The 23,897-nt window shown below is 35.3% G+C and overlaps 1 protein-coding gene across 9 annotated transcripts in view; it reads right to left on the bottom strand.

Annotated features, from left to right (window-relative positions):
• Positions 1 to 23,897, bottom strand: part of SETD2 (SET domain containing 2, histone lysine methyltransferase) — a 118,249-nt gene that overhangs the window by 44,174 nt on the left and 50,178 nt on the right. For 6 of the 9 annotated variants that reach the window (XM_070575474.1, XM_070575476.1, XM_070575472.1 and 3 more), the window contains 5 exons: positions 23,283 to 23,380; positions 21,333 to 21,459; positions 13,828 to 13,962; positions 12,847 to 12,966; positions 10,925 to 11,587 (listed from right to left, as the gene is read on the bottom strand). In XM_070575474.1, coding sequence (XP_070431575.1) covers positions 10,925 to 11,587; positions 12,847 to 12,966; positions 13,828 to 13,962; positions 21,333 to 21,459; positions 23,283 to 23,380 — 1,143 coding nt within the window. Of the gene's footprint in view, positions 1 to 7,964; positions 8,248 to 10,924; positions 11,588 to 12,846; positions 12,967 to 13,827; positions 13,963 to 21,332; positions 21,460 to 23,282; positions 23,381 to 23,897 lie in introns of all 9 variants that reach the window. The other 3 variants (XR_011527004.1, XR_011527006.1, XR_011527005.1) reach the window with 3 other exon arrangements.

Here is a 23,897-nt window from a genome sequence, read left to right as displayed (position 1 = left end):
ATAACTTTTGTTTCTCCAAGCAATTTTGAAACTGTGAAGATTAAGACACTACGAATAACATATATTTATGTGTGTGTATGTATATATGAATGTATATTTATGTATTTAGTTACATGCGGGAGATAATATTTCCCAAGGTAACTAAATGTATTTGAAAAAGATGTCCAAAAATCCCACCAGCTTCCCAGGATTTTCAGGCATTTGTGAAGTTTCAGGGTTAGAAGCAAACATACCAAATATTTAACTGAATTTACTGAACACTGAAAATTTAGAAAAAGACACAAGAACTTAGAGAAACAAAATGATGAAAAAATTTAAGCTCATTTGGTTCCCATTGAAACCATATGGGTTTATAGACAAATCATCTTGGAAAATACACAATTAAATGAGTTCTGTTAGTCATCTAGGCTAAGAATACTAAAACACATATCTTTGGGTAATAGCAGACTTTTATGGAACCTAATTCACAATTCCATACAGTGCAGGGATCAGCAAACTGCATCCCAAATCTGGCCTGCAGCCTGGTTATGTGAGCACCCCCTCAATCCCAGCTAAGAATGATTTTTTACATTTTTGAATGAAGGGAAAAAAAGAAAAAAGAAGGGAGAAAAAAGAAAGAAGAGCAAGAGGCAGGGGCTGGCCCAGTGGCATAGTGGTTAAGTTCACAAGCTCTGCTTCGGTGGCCCGAGGTTCATGGGTTCAGATCCTGGGCAGAGACCGACACACCGCTCATCAAGCAATGCTGTGGCAGTATCCCACACAGAAGAACTAGAAAGACTTACAACCAGGATATACAAACTATGTACTGGGGCTTTGGGAAGAAAAAAAGAGGAAGACTGGCAACAGACATTAGCTCAGGGCCGATCTTCAAAACAAAAGGGTGGAATGCTGCATATGGTAAGTCTATGGCTTTGTCATGAAGTGTAGGAAAACAGTATGCACTCCCTATACTTCAAAAAAAAGAAAGAGGAGGGGAAGAAGGAAGTCACCTTTTAAATTTTGGTATGTTAATATTTACTATCTGGCCTTTTATAGAAAAAATTGCTAACCCTTGATCTAGAGAAATAAAAGGATATCTTTGGGTAATATAAGACCCTGTCATGAAACCTGATTCACAATTCTATATACTAGCATAAAGATTAAAAAGATCCATTTTCTCAATTAACAACAAAATTTAAAAATGAACATACAACATATAACCTCAACGTCTATGACCCTACACCACCCCAAGGTCTAATTAAAAAAAAAAAAATCACTGGGCAAATACTGATACATACCCAGCTCCTTTCCCCTCAGCATAAATTCTGTTCAACACTTTTAGTGGTAATGGTTCTATACCCAGCATTTAGCTTCCTTTAACTCCTATCATAATGTCCCTATAAAGCATTTAAGAGTCTGTTGTTTTATCTCATAAATTGTATTACAAATTGTGGGAGCAGGAGGATCTCCACTGGGTCACAGAGGCCCTGAAATTTGACTGGAAAAAAAACTTAGAAGATAATATACATATCTGGAGGTTTCATAAAATCATACACATGAGAGGGGCAGAGGAAAGGAGAGTGAGGGGAAAAGGGGAGCAGAATAACTTTATTTATTCTTTTTTCAGACAGCTGGACTCTCAAAAAACAAAAGGTAGTAAGATCCAGTTTCAGTTTTCAGCCACTCAGAAAAATGAGAAAAGGATATGGTCAGTTCTTAAAATAGGAAATACAAATGTTAAAGATATTCAATACTTCATGCATAAAATAAATGCAAATTAAAACTACAGTAACATGCCATTTTTGCCTATCAGTCTGACCAAGATAAAATTAGACAATACTGGTGTCGGCCAGGATGCAGTGAAACAGGCACTCTTATACAAATACATTGCCGATAAGAGTTACATTGGTACAACAACTATGAAGACCAATTTGTCAATAACTATCAAAATTACAAATAACACAAACTATGACTCACGTATACTATGTTTACTAATTTATCCAACATGTATATTCCTACATATGTGAACGTGTTTGGAATGACTTCAGTGAAGGTTACTTGCTGCCAAGCTAAAGAAAGGAATCAGCTTAAATGGCCCAAATATGGGACTGATTAATATGATTAACAGAAGACTAATCATGGTATATCTATACAATACTATGCAGCACTAAAAAATACATTCTTTATGAAGTGGTATAAAACAATCTTTACAATATATTAAAAAAAAAGCAAGGACCTAAACAGTGCTCCAAGCTTTATATAAAAGACAAAATATATACATATAAAATGCTCAAATTATCTCTGGAAGGCTACCTAGGAAACTGGTTGTATTGGTTGCCTCCAGGGAACAAGACATGGGGCAGGGGTAGGAGCAAAACATTTCATTGTATGCCTTGTGAATTTTGTATCATGTGCAGGAATAACCTGTTCTAAAAATTAAAATTAAAAGAAGAAAAAAAAAGATAACATGCCTCAGAAGAGGCCTTAAATACAGTACCAAAAGACTTTTGTGTACTGTGACTATACTCACGGTAAAGACCACCACCTGGGGGTTGTGAGGTCTCAGGCAAAGGCCTAAGGAACCTGGAGACTCCCAAGGCAATTTCTAAATGCTGCTCCTCAGCAAGTGCCATACCTTAAAAAGCCCTCCTAGTTCACAGCCATTCAGTTTAAACTTGTCTCCCCAACTACCTTCTTCTCTAGCCCCACTCACCTTGACTTTAATTCAAAGAATCTACCTTAGCAATGCTCGGTTTTATTCAACAGACATCTAAGATTTTCTGGGCTTATAATAAATACTGAAGCACAAGGTGAACAGCTGACATAAGTCCCTGTTTTCAAGGCCTCTCTAGCCCAGTAGTAAATATGTATATAGAAAAATAAAATTCCTTTCATGCTGGTAAGTAAACACTGAAGAATAATCAAGGTCATGATAATTAAATGTTTCTCCAATTTCAGATTTTTTTTCAAGGCAAATTAATTCTAAATCTAAGATTTTTCCTTACATTTTTCAAATTTAACTATCTTCTCTATAATTTTTCTAATTAAAACTTAAAAATCGCCACAGCCCTCCAAGTGATTTCATTGAAGTTAAATGTTGCACTAGTCAATCCAACACTGTAGTTAAGGGTAGGAGCCCTACTGCTATCAAAATCATCCAGAAAACACTTTTTGGATATAGTCCATTCTTCTCCCAACTCAGATATATACACATCCCTGTTTGAGATGCTGATCATATTTATGGACCCTCGCCCCAGAAAACCCCACAGTTTTGCATATGATTTCAGGGGTTCTGAAAATCCCCTGAAGTTCAATCATGGATCACAGGTTGAAAATCTCTGCAGTATTATGGAAAAAAAAAATACTTAAAATACTAAAATGATAGTTTCTATGATTTCAGAATGAATTTGGACTTACTACAGTTTCTAAATCAGAAGCAGATCAAGAGAAATATGAAAAGTATTCACCAAAGGTACATAATTGCATAAATTGCCTAGCTAGGATATAGAAATCACTATTTGTTGGACCAGAAAAAGGAATAGAAAGAATATAGGATTTAAATCAGAAGACCTGAGTCAATTTTCAGCTCTGTCACTTAAAAGCTAAGTCACAACCTCAAGGGCCTGTTTGTTTCCATTTTACAGCTGATAAAAATACCAACATTTACTTCAAAGGGTTGTAAAGATTACATGACACTCATTAAAATATTTTCTGACTACCCATCAAATAAGACATACACACTACGGATTCAAGAAGCAGTATGGTACTATGGGAAAAGACATATCTTCTTTACTTCTTCATTCAATTCTTTATGAAGTGCCAAACTACACTCTAGGCTCTCACAGTACCCTGGAGACTCGAGTGACCAAGACAGAAGCAGTCTCTGCCTTCACACAATGTACAACTATGAAATATTATCTGCTATGGTTGGAAAGGATATTATGAGAGCATATAAAAAGGGCAGAATACTTTCTCTTGGAGAGATAGGAATGGCTTTCCTGGGGAAAGGATGAAACTTAAATGAGAAGAGACATCTAAACAAAAGAAAGTGTTTTCAGGAATGAATGAATGTATGGTGGGCCATTCACTGGTGGGCCACAACGGCTTGAGGTGAGACTACATAAATAGATGAGACCAGACTACGCCATGGCATGCAAGCCTTATTAAGAAAAATGGATTTAATTTTAACAGTTTAATAAGAAACCATTTACAAGTTTTACAAGGACACTGACATGAACAGATCTGTAGTTCCAAAAGATCACTCTGGCTACTGAATGTAGCACAGACTGTAGGGGGCACATAGTAGTCATTCACTATTATTAAGAGGTAACTTATTATTATAACCATTACTATAAAAATACCATAACAAAAGTAACTCTTACTACGAAGATTAAGAAATGGTCCCTGCCCTTGAAGATCACATGGTCCAGGGAGATGAAACAAGCATCCAAGCAAGTAATTTTAGTCGTCTGTTGAGAATACTGTCACTGTATAGAAATACTAAAAAGGACAAAGCAACACAAAGAATGAACCGCAACTGTAACTCTAAATAAAGGAAGATTTGAAAAAAAAAAAAGAAAAAATATCCCAAGCAAAGAGAAAAGCATGTATGAGGACATGGAAAGGTGAATATGTATGAACAGCATGTGACTCATGCACTGAGCATGTAAGAGAAATTGTTGGGTAAGAAGGTTAGATAAACATAGAAGTACCTCTCACTCCACACACTAAGTTTTTGTTCTTTGAGTGATGGGAGTCTCTGTGATGCTACCAGAAATTCCTATTGATCACATCAGTGTTTTTAAAAAGATAACACTATAGCATAATAAAGAATAATACGAAGGAGGAAAAGAACGGGAGCAAGAAGTACAAACAAGAGGTGTAGGACAAAAGAAGTCTCAGGTGCCCCAAGAAATACCACCTTTTAAGGGATAGGCAGAATAGGAACAATCAGTAAGAGTTACAGAAGGAAACTCACATGTTCAGAAGAGTGTGTGGTCTCAGACTAACAGAAGAGAAGAGAAATGATAGAGAGGTCAAGTACATTACGTGTATACATATTCACTCATACACATACATAAAAATACATATAAATATTTATTACAGTCTGCTGACAGCTCCTACAAGCAATGACCTCATCTAAAGCCCTGATCTTGGTTTCAAAATATCATTTCCCACCAGAAGAAACCAGAGCTCCTTGGAGAAATGGCTGATTCCAGGGCTGGGTAAAGGAAAGTACACGATGAGCCTGGAACAGCATCTTATACCAGGTTAAAAAATAACATGAAAATCAGACAGAAGGGAAGTTAAAGGGTCTCCCACTGGCCAAATAAGGGACAATTTAAGGATCAAGTAAATAATGGAATTAATGGATCATAATTCATTGAATAAAATGAGAATCTGTGAGTCTAAACTGATAAAAATCAATGAATAAAGAACTAAACGGGAGAGAAGGGAAGGCTGTTGCTTACAAAAGAATGCCAACCAAAAGGCACATAAATAAAAGGAATGATGAATTAGAAAAATCGCCATTTGGCAACCATCATAGTTATATGCAATTCAGGCAAATTGACTGGCTGTTGAAACTAATAGATAAATTCGATGAAAAATAGAATATTTACATATTTCCAAAGGCGCTCCTCTGTGATACTTTTTAATTAGAAAGGGAAAAATAGTAACTTTACATTGGAGAAACCTGGCAGACACCACCTTAACTAAGTGATCAATTTTGACAACGTCTGTAATGGGACAAATCAACATCATGTGAAAAACCCTACTGTAGTCTTCCTGACAAAAATGTATAACCTGAATCCTTTAGACAAGCCCAAATTGAAGAATATTCTAAAAAATTAAAAAATACTAAAAAATGTGAGGTTTATAAAAGACGAAGACTGAAGAACTATTCCAGATTACGGGATACAAAAGAGATATAACTCAATGTAACACTTGATCTCAGATTTGCTTCTGGATCAGATTTAAAATTTTTTCTTTTTTTTTTTTTTTGCCATAGAGGACATTATGTGCACAACTGGCAAAATTTGAATCAGGTCTGTTGATGAGATAATAGTACTGTGTCACTGTAATTTGTTGATTTAGACATACAGGAGAATAACCTTGTTGTTATTAAATAAACACTATAAATCCAGGGTGTGTCATATCTGTAACTTACTCTTTAAAAGTTAAAAAAATTAAGAGAAAATGGTAAGGCAAATTTGGTAAAAAGTTAACATTGGGGAATCTGGATGAAGGGTTTAGAGGAATTTTTAGCTGATTTTTTTCTACATTTGTCACTAGAATGTGTGTTACATGCAGAATACATACAGAACAGTATTCGTGCAGTTTTCCTATAAGTCTGAAATTACATCAGAATTAAGTTAAGAATATTAAGGAAAGTTTATATATTTTCATTATGGTGATAAATAAGACTAGATTATAAGTATTTATCTATACTCAAAAAGTTTAAGTCTCTGACTAACTTGACCATGGCCCTGAGGGAACAACAACATTTCTTAAGGGTCTCTTTTAGCCCAGTAATTCAATAATGTATGTACTCTCCCACTTCTCAGATAGTCTTACATCCAAATCACTTGAAGTAATTTTTGCTAAACAGAATCAAGACTTTTTTTTTTAAAAACTAACCTCATGGGCTATAGAAACATGGACATTATATCTTTAGGGAAATAGAATTAAGAGCTCACCCAAAAGAATAAAGCGTCAAAATGACTTCATTCAAACCAGAATGTTTAGAGCAGCCAGATTCTTACTTTATCGTTTAGATCAGATGTTGGCAAACTTTTTCTGTAAAGGACAAGATAGCAAATATTCTAGGCTTTGCTGGCCAGCCAGTCTCTGAAGCAACTACTCAACTCTACCAGTGCAGTGCAAAAGCAGCCATAGACTTTATATAAATGAACAAGTATGGCTGTATAGTTCCAAAAAAACTTTAATTACAAAAATACGCAGCAGGGCAGATTTGGGCAACCCGTGATTTAGATGAAAGTATTTATCTGATAATACAAAATGGACTACTACTAAGTTTTAGATCCTGTTTGCCTTTTACCTAGTGAGATATTTATTTAAAAATTTCAATGTAGCAATACCTAAAATAGCATTCTTTGGGGGCAATTCTGAATTTTAAAGAAAAGGATAAGTAATATTGATCATTATGGATACAAAATCATCTCTACTAAGGATTCTGAAATTCATTATAGAAATACAGAGCACATAATTTCATTTTGAAATGTTGCATAGCAGATTTCACATACAATATTAGTTACAGACTGAAATTCCAGGCAGTAACTCAAAACTTTTCAGTAGGGGAACTCCAGGTTTTATTTGAACTCTGTAGAAAGTTTAATGCTTAACTTTCTAGGAAAATAATATGTCTGTTGAATTAAGGATAATGTCTTGAGATAAAGACGAAAAAGATAAGAATAAGAATGTTCATTAAGAGTTCAATTTATCACATGTATGCAATGTTGTCCCTAAATCACCTAATCCAGGTATGACTCTAACTATCCAGACTTCATTATAAGGAGAGATGCACATCCTGAAACAAGTGTTTATAAGAGAAGCTCTGGAATCACTAGCCATCACAGTTTCTTGGGTGTTTAACTGCAATTGAAACTGCCAAATTCACGGGAACCTTACCTCTTCTTCTCATGATCCAAGTGAATGAAGATTTTTTCAGTCAAGTTATAATTAATCACTACTTATAACAAGCTGTTTTGCCCTGTGAAGTCTAGGGTATATTTTCAGCATGAAGGGTAATGTACAACAATTCCTTTTACAAACAGAACTATATGCACATGTCCCTGCTGAAAATGTAACCCAGTAAATTTGCATATGAAAATGAATACATGCCCATGTATAGAAATGTGCTAGGTGATATTTCTTGTTGATTCTACTTTAGGAGTCAAAATGTGTAAGCCTTGTGGAGCCAAGGCAGTGGTCCTGTGTATAGAGGTATAGAAAAAGTAGCTCACTTAATCCTTTCTCGCCAGGAGTCGGGATTTTCCCAGTACGACATCCATTGTCGGCAATGGACGCACCAAAATAACGCCGGCGCCAGTGAGTTAACCACCTCTGTCCTCTTTTCACCTATTATATTTTTCATGCATCATCCAACTTCCCAACCATCTTCCTGTTTCTTCACAGAATGCACGCTAGGTTCTTGTTTTTCTTCAGCACGAAGTTGAAAATGGAGTTGAGAAAAGGAGACACATGGTCAGCTGGTGATGTTAACAAGCTCCTTGCTGCCCTGAGAAGCTAGATGGAAATGGTTCAAGTTACAAGGGGGATCATCATCAGATCTGGGAGGACAAAGAGTAATTCACGAAGCTTCATTCCCTTCCCTCCCACCCTCTTTCATTTATTGATGATCCCTATAGTCTGCCTTCACAGCAAAATCAAGATTAAGGAATCTGAAGCAACCTCGTTCAGTTCTTCACTCCATTCAGTACGTAGAAAGGCCAAGTGGAACACATGTCCAGCAATGTTACAGTGGCCAGGTCAGATTGTGGCTAACATAACCACAATCTTAGATCAATGCTTTTTAGTACAATCTTGGAATTAACATCAGCAACTAACACAGTGCTTGGTCACAGGTGCTTAATAAAGGTTGGTTGAATAAGACATTTTCTTTTCTGCCAGTGTCTACTTGAATACACAGGTGGAAGTCAGACAGAAGTAGTTAACTCTTTCAATGCCGGGATAGCATGGATATACAGTAATCACATCAGGTCAACGTGTTTCTCTAAAATATGTTCAAATTATGGGTTCCTGATTTCAGAGTTCTGGTTAGATGTTAGGTAAAGTTTTTTCGTTTGTTTTTGTTTTTTTAAGGACAACCATAATCAGAGTTTTGAAATTAGAACCTTGGTAAATGTTAATTAGAATGATAGAGGAATTAAGAACCCTAGCACCAATGTGTAACAAAACATCACAGCTCAGTCAAGTAAAAACATTTCTCAGTAATGCAATTCTAGATGGGTAATGATTCCAGAGCAAACTAAAGTTTGAAGCAGGAGGATTTTATTTAGTGGCTTCCTTGATGCTAAGAATCAGGATAAATCCAAAATATGAAGGTTAAGAAGGATATACTTTAAGTATAAATAAAACTTTAAACCTCAAGTCAAGAGGATCATCAGGCTACATAGTACTGTGCAACTGCTTTGATTCTTCAGATGGGAGTGGGGAGGACAACAAGCAGGGGAAAAAATAATTCTGTAGGACTCAAAAATGTATGTCTAGAGTGTGAGTTTAAATTACCAGTTATATCTAATTGGGTTAAGGATATCCCAGAGAGTAATTCATATGATTACAATTACAATAAAAAACTACCATATAGAGAAACAAAAATATTTACTTTTTCCAGATTTCAAGAAGACAAAGGTTTTTAAGAAATGATGATGATTATGTCTTATTTTTTTAAAATTATGTCAACCAGAGACTTCTCAAGCAAAAGTGAACTACTAGGTCTACAACCCCACTCTCTCTCTATAAAACTATGTCTGTAAGGCCTTTCCTATGTCCACCTGTGTACTTGTCTCCATTTCCACCTTCCTTACTGAGCCAGAGATAGTACAGGCTCTACTAGCAGTCTCCAAACACAAGAGAGACTTCTTCCAGGGACTCCTGTGCCCACACAAAGCAGACCTTAAATAAAGGTCCACACAAGTGACTTTCCAGCATCTCATTCAATTAATTGCAATTCCAGTTCCTGCAGTTCACATGTTGTATCATAAGCAGATTTACTATGAATTCTTCCTTTTATATTTATAAAAAGATCAGATTTCATAAGGCTTAATAAGGATGAGTTTATGCTGAACTGTAAGTGATGAAAGAGTAGTATGAGTAAGAGCTTGAATGGGTAACGAGAGCTGAAACCACACCATACTTAAAGAAGGGTCTCAACACGGTAAATTACGAATGCCAAAACTAAGCCCAGTACACAAACGACCAACTACTCATTTTGCTCAGTGTAAGGCCAGTTCCATACAGGTCAAATCAAATCACAGGATCTAATGGGTAAGCTTTGTAGTCATAACTGGGGACAGGGAGGATTCAGGTGTCCATCTTGCTGCAAATAAATCTGTATTGCTGGATTATCTGGTTGCTTCACCTCTGGCAGAAGAAAGGAGGAACAGAAAAATAGAAGCTAAGTAGTAACCTGTTCCCAGAGTCCTCAAGACCTGGATCTCAGATCCAGATCCCTTACAATAAAAATGTACCACATCTCTCCTAGGTTTATCCTGTTCACTTCTGTGTTTATCCAAGACCCAGATTGGGTTTTCAGCAAAGCAAACCCTGCACAACTTGCTACATTCTTTAACAAGAGATTATATACGTATTAGGTGTAACGGTTCCAGACCTCTCTATTTTTCCTCTAAATAGCATCTTTTGTCCAAAGAAATAGGCATTTTAAAGGCAAGCCTATTTCAGAAACAATAATGTAACTGAATAACAACTAGCTCCATATAAAGTTATTTTACTGAAATAGAAATTTGTATTCAATCATTTTTGATGAGAAGTTAAATTACCCTGGTTTTCCAATTAGTTTTTATTTTTAATTAATTTCTGGTTAATCCAATTTAATTTAAACATTCTTTTTTTCTTATATAGAACCTTACACAGAATTTTCAGACACAGAATCATACCTTTGTTACTCAAAGGGTTTTTGTTTTTAATGTAAAAAGCACTTGAATGACTGAATATGCTTTTCTAAATGAGGAGAAAGGGGACATTCATATATTAGTTTGGCTAGTATATCTCTTGCCAAGGTATAAAAGATGTTTGCAACATTTCTAATTAACTGACAGTAAGAGAGAAAGTATTCCATTTTTCAAAAATATGTATAGCGAGAAAAGTAGGTAATTTGACTTAAGGTTTGTAGAACTCTAAATCTGAGTAATTCAGGTTAAAATGAACAAAAATATGTTCTTACCTTTAGGTCTTTCCAACTGTCCAGGAGCTTGGTGGCCAAATCACTTATATCTACTGTTTTATCTGGCTGTTCCTGGCTCCTCTCACTCTCCACATCAGATACACCCTCCTCTTCATCTTGGGATGGTGTTTCCTCAGCAATAGGCTCTTCTAGTTTCGTGCCATTGTTCTCTTTAGGCTCTATTTCAGTGTCAGCTTCTGTTTCAGACATGGGTAGCTTACTGGCCTCCATGGCGATTTCACTATCAACTTTAGACTCAGGCAGCTGTTGTGTAAGCAGCTGTTGTGATTGTAACTCTTCCTCTTCTTCTACAGGAACGTTTTCTAACTGATCAAGGTCCTCTTTGCCATCCTTGCCTTCCAATTCACTGGTAGCATCCGAGATTGCACTGTCCATGCTATTTTCACTTATAATTTTAAGTCTGCGAAACATGAGCTTCTTGGGGGTGTCTGTGTCAGCTTCTGTGGTCAGTTTGGTAGAAGGATCAGGTGTGTTGAGTGGTGTTTGAGCACGCGATGTATTCTCACTAGAATACCCGTCTCCTTCACTCAACTGAGGAACAGCAGTCTTGGTCTGAGACCACCGCTGAATAATTGGAAGTACTTTGCTTTCCTCCAACATATTTTTAGTAGGAATGGGTAAGTGTTCCAAAGTCTTTATAATCTGATTAAACATAATAAAAGAAAATCACATCACTTTGTACAAGTTGACTTTCAAACCTCCGGATGGGACTTAGATCATTTCTGCAGGAGCAGTGGGGTTTTTTACTGTCTTATTAAATTAAGACCTAAGTCTGTAACTACAGAAGGATTTAAATGTCATAATATTTTCCTCTAGAAAGGAAGTAAAACTGTTTTAAAAAGACTGATTAGCAAGAATAAAATGTGGAGGAGCTGACTGCTCATAACATCAAATGGATTAATATTCTCCACCAGTACTTCTCAAACCTGGGTAATTTTTTAAAACATATACACTACTGGGCCTCGTCCTGGGTTTCTTTTTCTAAAAAGTTTCCCAAGTGACTATGATACAGGCTTGGGAACTATGCAACAACATATATTTAAATGATATCTTATATACACATAAAAAATGCAGATATTATTTACCTCTTTAGCCTTTGATAAACAGCTGTCTAGCAAAGAGAGACTCTTTTCATTAAGAAATAACCACTCTCCCACTCTGAAATCCAAGAATTTCTTCCAAAGTACTCCCCACTGTAGTTCTACAGTAACCCCACGGCTTCCCTAGCTTCTACTCATTGCCAAATCTCCTGGGAGAGGGACGAAGGCAAGACAATCATTTATTTGCCCACTCCCATGCATTTGTTTTTAAAAGAGTAGTACTAAATGCCTTTGAAATTATATTAGAAATCATGATTTTAAAAAACTACACTTAAACTAAGTTATAAAATACTGTTCATTCCATGGGAAGGTATAAACATCACAACTTCACTAACAATGCTGCCAATGAACATTTACGTCAATCTTTAAAAACACTTATTTACTCCTCAAAATATTCTTACTCTTGTCATCCAGAATTCAGCTCTTCATTAATTTTTTAGAATCCCAGAATTTAAGTTTGACATAGTTTCCTATCTTTTTAAAACTACACTTTTAGCAACAAACTAGATCCTTCACTTAACTATGACATTATTATTATTATTATATCTGGCTCTTGCAGTGGCAAATACGTAGTAGTGCCAACCTTAAAAAAATACTATAGAGAAAACCACAGAGTAAACTCACTACTAGCAAGGAATACGTAAAGGTTATAGCTATAGAAATGATATTGGAATGATAAAATTATTAATACCAGTGGTAAATATAGTGCTAAATTCATTATCACTGATATTATCACATACCCTCAATCTAAGCAATCAACATAGTGGTTTTAAGAAACAAGCAAGTTGAATGTGAACTGACCTCTTCCTGAAGCTTCTGGTTACTTTCCCGACCATCACCTAGCTCTGCCATCCAGATCCACAACAAAGACAGCCCATGACGTTCCAGAAAGGACTTCAGGCAAGACTGTGAGTGTGTATTCTTCCATGGGAGAAGAGAAGCAGGATGCATGGTATTGGGGGCAGGGTGAGGGGCAATATCAGACAGAGCATTAAAGACGGCTCACAGAGAAGACTAAAGAGTTTTACATTCACAAAAAACATATAAACTCTATTTTGACTAGCCAAACTAGAAGTGTACAACTAATAAATGCTTTAAAGCAAAAGTGCAATATATTATAGTCTTTTTTGATACCTAAAATATAACCAGCCAACCTGGACTTTACTAAAGTAGAAAATATATAAATACTAATATGTCATTTACAATGAAATTCAATTCTGAAGAATTAAGAAACAAATTAATCATTATTACTGAAAAAGCTAAAACTATAAAAATTAATATTTAAATCATTTTTTTCTTCTCTTTTTCTTTCAGATGCTTGTTCAAAAGGCTTTTTTCCCCCTTAGATTTATTTTTAAAAAATCATCCATTTATTATCCAACTACTTGTGGCATACTTAATAAAACAGAGTAAATGAGATTACTGTTAAAATTTCTTGCTTTGAGATCCTGTAGTAAAAACGGCCTTGGCATGCTAATAATCAAGGGGAAAAAAAATTATATCAAGTGTCATGAAATGTTACACAAAAAAATCCCAACACGTTCTTTGACTAGAAAGAGAAAGCAAACAAGATCTACTAGTAGATTAAATGATGCTGAAATCTTAAACCATTTTTAAGAGTACAAGCTTTCAAAGTCATGTAGAATTCACATATCCATTTTAAAAATAAGAGTAACTCTTCTCATCAGAATTATTCCTTCTCTATTCATCATTGCGGGTTGTAGTTTAAATGTCCCACCTCAAATTCAGAAATAAAAAATAAAGTAATATCAAAGTGTTCACCTGTATGAGCTTGAGACAGGTAAGTTTCTGCTCCAAAGTTTCGATTCTAACCATCAGCCGGGATAAGCTGAGGACCTGGTTTTTATCAGAGAGACCCTCACCATTCTCCATCAGAGCTTCTAGTTCTCCATCCACCTACCACAGCAAAGAAAAATATCTGGTTATAAAACAACAATGACAATAACAAAAAATCCACTAATATAAGAATCAAACAACCTGAAAAGATGCTCAGTCTCACCAGCAATAAGAAAAACGCAATTAAGACCACAGTGAGAACCATGTTACATTCACTAGATTGGAAAAAAATTAAGAAGTCTGACAATATCAAGTCTAGGCAAAGATTTGGATCAAAAGGAATATTCATACACTGTTGATGAAAGGATAAATTTGAAAAGCATTTCATTCACTCATCAAATATTTACCAAGCACTTACTATATGCCAAGTATAATTCTAAATGCTGAAGACACTACGATGAACCAAAACAAAAAAACCTGCCCATATGGGAGACAAAGAACAAATTATATCAGGTGAAAAGCATGATGGAAAAAATAAACCATTAGCTTGAAAAATAAAGTATCTGTATCCCCCATGCACTAGCAATTGCACACTTAAGAATAAACCCTAGAGAAACTTCTACACATGTGTACTCCGAGAATCATAACAATGCTCATTGAGCAACCATTCAGAATAGCAGAAAACTGCCAACAACCCAAATGTCTGCGGCCAGGTTGGATAAACTGGTATTTTCATACAATAGAATATTAAACCACAGTGAAAGGAAATCAGTGCAGCCAAGTGCAACAACATTCATCAATCTTACAAACATAATGTTACATGGAAAAAAGAAGTCCCGGACGATTAAGTGCTATACAAATTTGTTTTCACGTACCTCAAAAATAAATTTTTTATAGATACGTATCAGAAAAATCGATTTTAAAAAGGCAAAGGAGATAAGACACAAAATTCGAAACACTGGTATCCTCTATGGGCTAAGCAGGGAGAAGGAAGCAAAGAAGTGCTCACAAGGGTTTACTTTATAATTATGCTTTATAATATATTTTCTCTGGATGTTTCAAATATTACATTTAAATAATAGGGAGCAGAAAAAAAAAAAAACCAACCCACCGAAAGTTGTTTTCCAGTTATAGCAGTCATAAAAGATGCCCTCACAGAACTTACTATTAGGGAGATGAAATTAATTCATATGAAAATGAACATCGAAGCATTAATTATAAATGTTAATGTTAAAAAACCTACGAGGCCTAAGCAGGAAGGGAGTGGTTAGAAGGAGACTCACCAGAAGCGAATTCACAGAAGTAGGGTTAGAAATACATAAGACAGAGACAAGAGGAGGGAGGGAGGGAGCAAAACAGAGGGGAAAGTTTGAACAAAGGGAAATGGGCAATTATGATAGTGCATAGCTCAGCCTGGCTGGAGTGGATAAGCTATGGTGAGGAACTGAGGAAAATCCCATCAAAGGAAGGCTGGTTTTAGATGAGATCTCAGATGTAATATAAAAGAACCTGGATCTGATGTGACTAAGCAAGAGAGCTCTGTCACTGAATCCCAAAGTAAAGGAGTAATATGATCAAAATCGAATTTGAGAATACTTAGTGTGGCAATAACAGAACAAAATCTAGACAAGACAGACACTGAAGAAGAGGAGATACAAAGATAGTATTAAATCAACTTGGCACAAAACGGTAAAAGTCTAGAATGAGCCGATAATAAATCAGAGAAAAGCAAATCTAAAAGAAAAGAATCTCAAAGGAATTTTCTGTTACTTAAATGGCTATAAAATTTTAGGCACCGCACTGAACATTTCTATTTCATATTATACCCCAAAATTCATATTATAGTTAAGAACAAAAATAAGTAAGAATATACGAAATGCTGCCTGCAAGAAGTTGAAGATAAATAAACTCATTTTTTTCCTTCTAAAATGTACATTGAGGCTCATTCTTTTTCATTTCCAGTATAATTTAAGTTTTGAATAGATCAAACACATCAACAAAAAAGCTAATTTACAGTTAAACCATAATCTAAGACAGGTAATTCCCTTAGAGATGTTTTTTCCTTGCATATCCTGAATGTAAAACTTTCTGTCCCAAATTCTAGAGGATTACAATAGGAAAGACCAAGGCTTTAAAATTCCACCCCCCTACCAAATGCAACAGCCAGAATCTTGCTTTTGACAGTTTTGAGATGCAAATATTCACTAGGCTAAGAGATGAGGTTATTTTCTTTTCATAATTATGCAGGTAATGATTCTATAACAGAAAACTCAGAGACAAAACTGAGTTACTTTCATTCATTCAATAAACATTTATTGAATAGATATTACTCTATAAAAGGCACTACTGGGATATAAAAAAGTAGCATTCTTATCTTAAGGAAATAAACAGTAAAAACGCAGAAATTGAAGTACAGTTATGCACCACATAATGACATTTCAGTCAACGAAGGACCACATATACAACAGTAATCCCATAAGATTAGTACCCTATAGCCTAGGTGTGTCATAGGCTCTACAACCTAGGTTTGTGTAAGCGCCCTCTATGACATTTGTACAATGATAAAATTGCCTAACGATGCATTTCTCAAAACGTATTCTGGTCTGTAAGCAACACATGACTATATAAATTAAAAAATTTTGCAAACAAAATACAGAAGGTGAACAATCTCTGAACATTCCTACTATAATGATAAGCTAAATGATTTGTACTGATTTATAAATACAATGCCAGCAGTGATATGCTACAACTTCCATAATTTTGCGTACTCAAGCAGATGATCAATTGTGGAATTAATAACTTTTAGGATACCTAGGGAGGAGGGAGCAGGGGGATGATTGAGTTTGACTGCTTTCATTAATTCACATTTACTAAAAGTATTTATTTTTCATTTATGGGTCATCGCCTTCCAAAAAGGATTTAAGGTAAGGAATTAAAAGATAACATAATAAGAAGAATTAGGATGTATTTTAATAAATTATTGATGATTGAAAATTTATATGTATATACACAATTCTACAGCACTTAAAAATTTATCCTGTTAGGTACTATATCAGTCCAAGAAATTATTTCTTTTTTAATATTTTAGTATTTTTTGACTATGAACCATCTTTAATGGGTCTAAGCACCATTTTTAATACTTTCTGATAAAATATAGTATGCATACAAAAAAGTATGTAAACAATTAATAAATAAAAAAATACGTTTCATAAACAGGTGAGCAATACCCATGGAACCAACACTCAGATGAAAACAAAAAAAGGGAACAATACCAGCATTCCTGAAGTGTTCAACGTGTCCCTTCATTCTAATACCTCCTTTTCTCTGCTCTAGAGATAATGTCTCCTTACTTTTTAGGAAATAGTTCTCTGATTTTTTTAAATAGGTTTACTACCTATACATAAATCCCTAAATACTATAATTTAATTTTTTCTATTTTTTATCTTTATGGAAATAAAATCACACTGGACAAAATCTTTTATACCATGCTTCTTTTTCTTTTTTTTTTTTTGAGGAAGATTAGCCCTGAGCTAACATCTGCTGCCAATCCTCTTTTTGCTGATGAAGATCGGCCTGGAGCTACCATCTGTGCCCATCTTCCGCTATTTTTTTCTTATATGTGGGACACCTGCCACAGCATAGCTTGCTAAGCTGTGCGTAAGTCTGTACCCGGGATCCGAACCGGCACACCCCGAGCCACCAAAGCAAATGTGTGAACTTAATTGCTGCACCACTGGGCTGGCCCCTCATGCTTCTTTTTCATTCAACCTTACATTTTAGGAGTCATCCAGGTTGTTGCATGCAGCCATAGTTCCTTCATTTTCATGACTAGTTTTTTCATTATATGATTACATTATAATTTATTCATACTGATGTTAATGGATATTTGAGTGGTTTGTACGTTTTCTAATACAAGCAATGCTGCTCTGACTCCTGATGCACATTGTAACTAGTTTCTCTCTGGTTATATACTCAGGAATGCAACCACGGCTTATATAGTATATGTATATTCACCTTTAGTAAATAATGCCAAAGTATTTTCAAAAGCGGTTGTATCCATTTATACTTCCATCATCAGTGTATGAGATCTCCTGTTGTTCTTATGTACCATCAGACTTAATTTTTATCACTCTAGTGAGGATGTAAACAACATTTGATAGTAGTTTTAATTTGTACTTCCCTGATTACTAATGAGGTTGAACACCTTTCCATATGTTTATTGGCTATTTGGATCAGTGAAGTGTCCGTGGAAGCTGTCTATTTATTTTCTTTTTGTGTTAGCTGTTTTTTTCTTATCAATTAGTAGGAGTTCTCTATATATTCTGGACATTAGTACTTGCTTGTTATGTGTTGAACACAAATACTCCTCTCTTATATGGCTTTTTACCCTCTTTATTGTGTAAATTAGTCATCATTAATTTGTTTCACAAAGTCAAACAAAGAGACTAAGGGAAGTTTCAGACTATTTCCTGCTTGTACTTTACAAACTACAAATAACATCAGATAATAGCAGACACTTATACCTCCATCAACTAAGTATTTAATTAAGTACCTAGTTTGTGACATAACCAAAGAAGACAATCACCTGTCCTGGAAGAGCTTACAGTTTTGTTAAGGAGATAAACTTAACAGATGCAATCATAAGAGCAAGGAATAAAAAAAGTTTGCCAATCAAGGGCTAATATAGTGGATGTAGACTACAGTGCCATTAACATATTCTTGTTAATAGTTAAAATATGCAAAACTATATTTTAAACTACTGTTATCTTGTTCTCTCCATAACATCCCCTACCCAAAAGAATTCCCAAGACTCACTCTTAGGAATTCAAGAGGTGCTACTTCTGTGATTCTACTCAACTATGCCTGACCAGAATTCCGAACCTAGGGATGCAGAAGGGAATTTAAGTAGGAGACAGTTCAAGTAAAACTAAACTAGAGTTAAACTCTCCATTACAGTCAATAGCAAATGAGACCCTTCTAGGAACCCAGATTCATCCTGGGCAAAGTTTCATTCAAAATATTTTGTTCCATAATAATTTCAAACTCACTTCTGGAGCAAACCATGACTTCAGTCCACTAAATGACTGAATTCATGTTACATCTAACTCAGTCTATAATACCAAGGTCTATACTGATATGAACACACTATTGCCAGAATAAAAAACAAGCAGACAAGAAAAAGGAATTCCTACACCTTGGTTCCTTGAGGTTGTTCTTGAATCTTATCAGGAAGGTAGAGAGCCGTCTGATATTGATATGATGGCAGTATAACACTGCCCAAGAAGCCATCAAATTACAAGGACATTCCCTACCAATAATGCAGTTTTAAAAAATGTATTTATTCTGTAAGTTTTGAAAACAGGAAATAGCCAAAGGGTAGTTTTTATTGAAATTTTAGCTTAGGTCAACATGTTTAATGACTATTTTGTGGCTGTTCTGGTAAACTATCAATTACATGAAATAAAAGTGAAAAATAAAAGCAATCAATGGAATTTAAAGAAAAATTTCTTGTAATAGTCAAGTCAAGAAGGCGAATTAATAGGCCATGACCCAGTGACTCCACTTCCATGGATACATCTTAAAGAAACACGTACAGAAGAGACATGCAAAGATATCAACTGTGACATAAGAGCAAAAAGTTGGAAACACAAGTGTGAATTAGTAGGAATATATGAAAATTAACTGTTATACGATGAAAAACTTTACAGCAGTTAAAAATATGTTTTTATATAAATCAACATGGATCAAATTTTAAAATAAGAGTAAAATAACAAATTGCAGAAATATACATATATATAACACCCTTTCTAAAACTCTACACAAAACAACTCAATATATTTTAAAATGCAGCAACACTGGCTGTTACGACTTCAGCTGTCTTAGAGTTGGGAGGGGATGGGACTGCTCTCTACAGTTTGACTGCAGTCCAACATAATGGTTAAGAGCAAAGACAAGATATAGACTAGCTCATTTTCACCACCTTGTAACCTAGGGTGACCTTGTAACCTCTCTGCAACTCTGTGTTCTCATCTGTAAAAGAGGGGAAATTCTTGTACCTAATTTAAGGGCTTATTGTGAGAATTAAATGAGTTAACATGTCAAATGCTTAAAAGAGCACTTAGCATACAGTTACACCATATAGCTCTCTAAAAAGAGATCTAAAGCAAACATAAAAGTCTAAAGAGCAATTGTTCATCTTGGGTGGTAGAAACATGGGTATTTGTTACAAACATTCCTTTTTTGCATTTTTTTGTCCTTTTTTGAATTTTGTGGGTGTGTGCATAAGACTGTTCTGGAGCTAACATCCGTGTCAATCATTCCATATTTTGTATGTAGGATGCCGCCTCAGCACGGCCTGATGAGTGGTGTGTAGGTCCAGTGTGGGACCTGAACCAGCAAACCGGAGGCCCACTAAGCGGAGCACACAAACTTAACCACTATGCCACCAGGCTGGCCACTTCTTTGGATTTTTAAATAGCCCTTTCCAATGCTTTTTGCTATCTATGTCTTCTTATAGAATTCTTATTTCCATAATTAATTCTCTCCAATTAATCTGGGCTTACTGACATCACCTTTTAACCATTATACATTTATCCCCTGCCCCCAGTATGTCGTCTATTTCCTCATCTAAACAGTAAGATTGCTGTCATTAATGATCCTTAACAGTACTGGTTCCTGAAAGGCTGAGGAATGAGCTAACTGCAGAAGAAACCCAATGAGATTTGCTGAGTAATACCTCCTTACCCGCCCCTGACCAGGGCCCCTTCTTGTAGCCCTCCACTAATCTGAGGACAGGCCCAGAAATGTGCATTTTCACTAAGGACCCTGCCAGGTGGTTCTGAGGTTGAGAAACACTGCTCTGACGAAGGGATCCTCAGGAAAAGGGAGTGGGAATTTTAAAAAGTAAAATGAAGTCCTTGTCCCAGTTAAGAATCCCTTTTACAGTAACAAGATACTTCCCACTTCCAGTAGTAACTCAGGTGAGCTGGGGGAGAAAAAAAGCAATCAACTACTGTTCTGGTATATTAAACAAAAAAGACCATCTGAGACTATTCCTTTCTCACTCTTGGGTAGCCTGTTACCTCTCAAAACTCCCCTTACACTTCAAAGAGGGTTTTCAGAGAATTTAAGAACACTTGCAAACTTTAGAGTTCCAAACAAAGACAAACCAATATTAAAAGATCACGAATGTAGATCAGACTTAAGTGAGCTAACAAATAAACATTTTATCTGCATTTAGGATTAGGAGTCTTTCAGGTTCTGAAAAACCATTAGGCCATGTGTTTTCAAGATGACTTCAAAGTTCTCAGTACACAATTTTAAGCTCTATGAACCTGAATAAAAATAGCAACCATACTTCTTTTCTAGATTATCTCATCTGATCCTGAATTTCTCTGGCTGTAGTTTAACTTTTCAAACTTCAATCAGAGAAGCTAGCTCCCTTCTTAAAATGTATATGGTGAAAATTGAAAGAAGGTTGGAACACTTACTGAATCCTTCTTACGAGAACGTTCCTTCTTCATTTTCCCTCCTGCTGCTCTGATGCTGACTCTGTTCTCTCCTCCCAGGTAACCCCGGCAATTAGCTGACCCACAGAAACATTTCTGAGCTTCTTTTCTGTTCAAGGAGCATAGGAAAAATGTCAGTTATGTGAAAGTAAACCATATAAAAATATCAACAATATAACAAATACAAGAGAGATGTCAATGCAGCCTAAAGACAAAAACATACAATTATGTTAAGAGACTCCAACACACCTGATCTAATGGAAATGTTTGAAAATTGCTCTTAAAAAATATTCATTCTTTTTCCAATCTTCCTTTATTAACTAGACAAAACCAGTCAAGAAACTATGAGCAATTTCTCCATTTTATGAGAGTACCTACTAATGTATGAAAATAGATCATATACATATTCGGGCTAAAAAGAAAATTGCTTAAATAGTTCAACATCTATTACTTATATGTAAACATTTCACTGGCACATAGAACAAACAAACTATATTAAAATAAAAAGATATATACAGACATAAAATGCATTATTTGTACATGATACTTAAAAGGAAACACGATTATTAAAAGTTATCATATAAGAGGAAACACTAATAATAAATATACTATTAAATAAATGTAACCACGGAGTCAAGGAAAAGTGGTGGAAAGAATACAAGCCTAAGCCTACAGGCCTGGGTACAAACTACCTCTGCTGTTTATTTACTCTGTGACCGGAGCTACCTGAGGCAAACATAAAGGACTATTCCAAAAGTAAACTGATAGTTGTAGTGTATGACAGCAGCAATCAGAGGTACAAAAATAAATTATTCAATAAAGAGACCAGGGAACCATAAACAGTGTTTGATTTCCAGTTTCCCTTCCTTCAAAGAGGACAGTACAAACACAAGCGAAAAAATGTGGAGCCCTACACTGAACCTGGTCTGCACATCTCTGATACCCAACCAGTGCCTACATCCATTAGTTCATGAGGTGTTGCAAAACGGCGATACGGTTACTACTGCATTTATTAGCTGAAATAACCTCTATAAAGAACTTCCTCTCACCAACTATTTGGTTTAACTTGAAGTAGAATTCACTTGAGAAAGGCAGGATAAAGGCTTGATTTTTTTCCCTTTTTTAATTTTTAAACTAGTTTTCAAAATCGTGAATTGGTTCTCTTCAACTACAACTAATGTAGTTTTATTTTTAAAGTATCATTAAAACTCATGCATTTTACACAATGTATACAAACCACTGTAGTTATTATCCTTATTGATGCTTAAGTGTTAATAAGAACTTCCTCATTTTTGATAAGTGAGAGCCAATTCAAGCTAGTTTCTGAGTCCCTCTGACATAACCCTCCTAATCTTTTATAATTGGTTTTCTGAGACGACAAGATAATCCAGGATCATCATGTTCAATTCCTGTCTCAAACTTGAAATCACACATGTCTCCAAGGAGCCCTATTCCTTTTAGTGGAGCTTTGTAAAACCACATTCATTCATTGCTACTGCATCACTCATTGTTTTTGGTAGAAAGAACAAGGTAACAAAACTACTTTTCAGAGTACAGTATGGTATAGGTAAGATTAGTTATGAATTGATCATTGATAGAAGAATAATGGATACACAGGGATTTATTATACTATTCTCTTTACACACAAAGTTGACATTTACATAAAAAAGTTTTAAAAATTATGCTAGAAACATAATTATATAAATAAGACAGTATGAAGTTCAGAGAAAAATTATGTAGTTTCTGTACAATATCCTTTAAAGGCCAGAAGTGTCTTATAGTAGGAAAAACACACAAAACCGAAACAGTACACTAGAGCTGACAGTATATATAACTTGTTAGTAATTCCCATCAAAGTTTTATATCTCTGTGGTGTCTGAACAGTCTATATCCCCATCAGAAGCAGCAATACGGAATAGAAACAATACTCACCCATATCTTTGGAACTGATAGTCAAACGTTAACTCTGAGCCAGAAGGAACCAGTTTGGTGGTAAAAAACCCAACCCTCAGTTGTCCATTCACAGTCCACTGAGATGTTGTTTTTAAAAGAAAAGAAATTAGTAACTGATTAATCTCTCAGTGTTTTTTTTAAAAGATCATCATCATCTGCCTTAATTATGCATGTGCCTCTTTAGACAAAGGCTTTCCCAAGTAGCAAATGGGGAAGTTTTTTCTTTAAATAAATCAAGGTACTTAAGTGTTACTCTTATTTAATGAACTACCAGATTGAATTTCATCTATAATTTGTCTCTAATAAAAGTAACTGCTACTTTAACTTATCTTAAAACACATTTCCACACAGTAAAAATTCACTTTACTAAAAATAGGCAAATATGAAATGCTTGGTGTCACTGAGTATCACAGGTAAAATTTTTTTTTTTTTCCTTTTTCTCCCCAAAGCCCCCGGGTACATAGTTGTGTGTATTCTTCGTTGTGGGTTCTTCTAGTTGTGGCATGTGGGACGCTGCCTCAGCGTGGTCTGATGAGCAGTGCCATGTCCGCGCCCAGGATTCGAACCAACGAAACACTGGGCCGCCTGCAGCGG

This window comes from Equus przewalskii, chromosome 15, assembly GCF_037783145.1.
Source record: "Equus przewalskii isolate Varuska chromosome 15, EquPr2, whole genome shotgun sequence".
NCBI classification, from domain to species: domain Eukaryota; kingdom Metazoa; phylum Chordata; class Mammalia; order Perissodactyla; family Equidae; genus Equus; species Equus przewalskii.
This window is presented reverse-complemented; position numbering and strand designations above follow the sequence as displayed.